The sequence below is a fragment of the Oryzias melastigma genome, unplaced genomic scaffold, assembly GCF_002922805.2.
Source record: "Oryzias melastigma strain HK-1 unplaced genomic scaffold, ASM292280v2 sc01942, whole genome shotgun sequence".
Classification (NCBI taxonomy): domain Eukaryota; kingdom Metazoa; phylum Chordata; class Actinopteri; order Beloniformes; family Adrianichthyidae; genus Oryzias; species Oryzias melastigma.
The window spans coordinates 1-1241 of record NW_023418520.1 but is presented as its reverse complement, the minus strand read 5'-3'; the positions used below and the strand labels follow the sequence as shown (position 1 = coordinate 1241).

Genomic DNA, 1241 nt, shown 5'->3' with positions numbered 1-1241 from the left:
TGTTTTTACTCAATCCTCAAAGAAAAGCTGCAGGAAAAACAGCTGATAACTGTTTTAATGTAGCTTCCCTTTGACGGTTTATATAGTTTATATAGATTTTAGCTTTTGAGGAATTAGAAAAATTATGCAACTCTATAAAAGGTAGCGGCTGGGTGGCTCAGTGGGCTAGGTGAAGGGCTGGCACTCAGGAGCCCTGGGTTCGATTCCCAGGGTTGTCAACTGATCCCCACCCAGATTGGGTCCTTAGCCAAGACCCTTGACGCTGCTGCCTAACTGGGTCCCTGTGCCCCTCAAGTACAGGGTTGTGTCAGGAAGGGCATCCGGCATAAAAACTCTGCCAAATCACTGGGGCGAAACAGTGGGTGCTGTTACGCTGTGGCGACCCCGAAAGGGAAAAGCCGAAAGTGAACTACTACATGCAACTTTCTAAAAGCTAAAGCTCCCAGGTCAGAGGTTATCGGATTTCGATGTACCTCCCCGTTAGTGGACGGCTCGATGTCGGAGTAGCGCTCCTCGCAGACCACGTCGTTGATGTGGTGCAAGCCTTTGGCGGGTATGCCGGGGAAGGTCCTGGTGCAGTTGGAGGCAAAGTAGCGGTAGGGGCGCCACGTCCTGCCGAAATCTGCCGAGCGCTCGATGATCATAGCTGCAGGTCGGAAAGTCTAAGAGAGTTTACAAAAGTTAGAGATGAACTAAGATACAAAGTGCTACAACAAAACCTTTGTGCACATAAATTCAAGGCTGAAATACACTTCAGACAGTACAATCACCTCTGGCGCCTTGTTAAAACATCAACATTTACACTTTCACAGCTCGAATGGAAGCTAACCTTAAACATCATGATGAGATGAGTGAAGTGGAACTCAGCCTCCAGGTTCAGCCTCAGGCTGACGTCCTCCTTACCTGCAGAGGAAATCCTCCATCAGTGTCAAAGCATGAGTCAAATTGTTCTCAGACATTTGATGATGAAATAACAACAGTCCACTGCCACAGAATAAACAGCACATGCCACAATAACAATCTCCCCGACAAAAACATGTTTTACACACAAATATGTAAAAAAGGAACATTTTCAGTCCTGATGAAAATATAAGAAATAAAATATTATTTGATAAAATAATAATAATAATTCATTTTATTTGAAGCGCCTTTCCAGGCTCCCAAGGACACTTTACAAGGTAAAAGCACATGTAAAAGTTGTCTAAAATAAGGTGCAAGTAAACATAAGTTAAAAATGAAAG

At 44.2% G+C, this 1241-nt stretch overlaps 1 protein-coding gene across 1 annotated transcript in view; it reads right to left on the bottom strand.

Moving 5' to 3' along the window:
• LOC112139236 (laminin subunit beta-1-like) overlaps positions 1-903 on the bottom strand; it is a gene marked incomplete at its 5' end in the record, with an annotated part of 5090 nt that extends 4187 nt beyond the window's left edge. The window contains 2 exons of the mRNA XM_024261968.2: positions 474-662; positions 830-903. Coding sequence (XP_024117736.2) covers positions 474-662; positions 830-903 — 263 coding nt within the window. The remainder of the gene's footprint in view (positions 1-473; positions 663-829) is intronic.
• Between the last annotated feature and the right edge of the window lie 338 nt (positions 904-1241).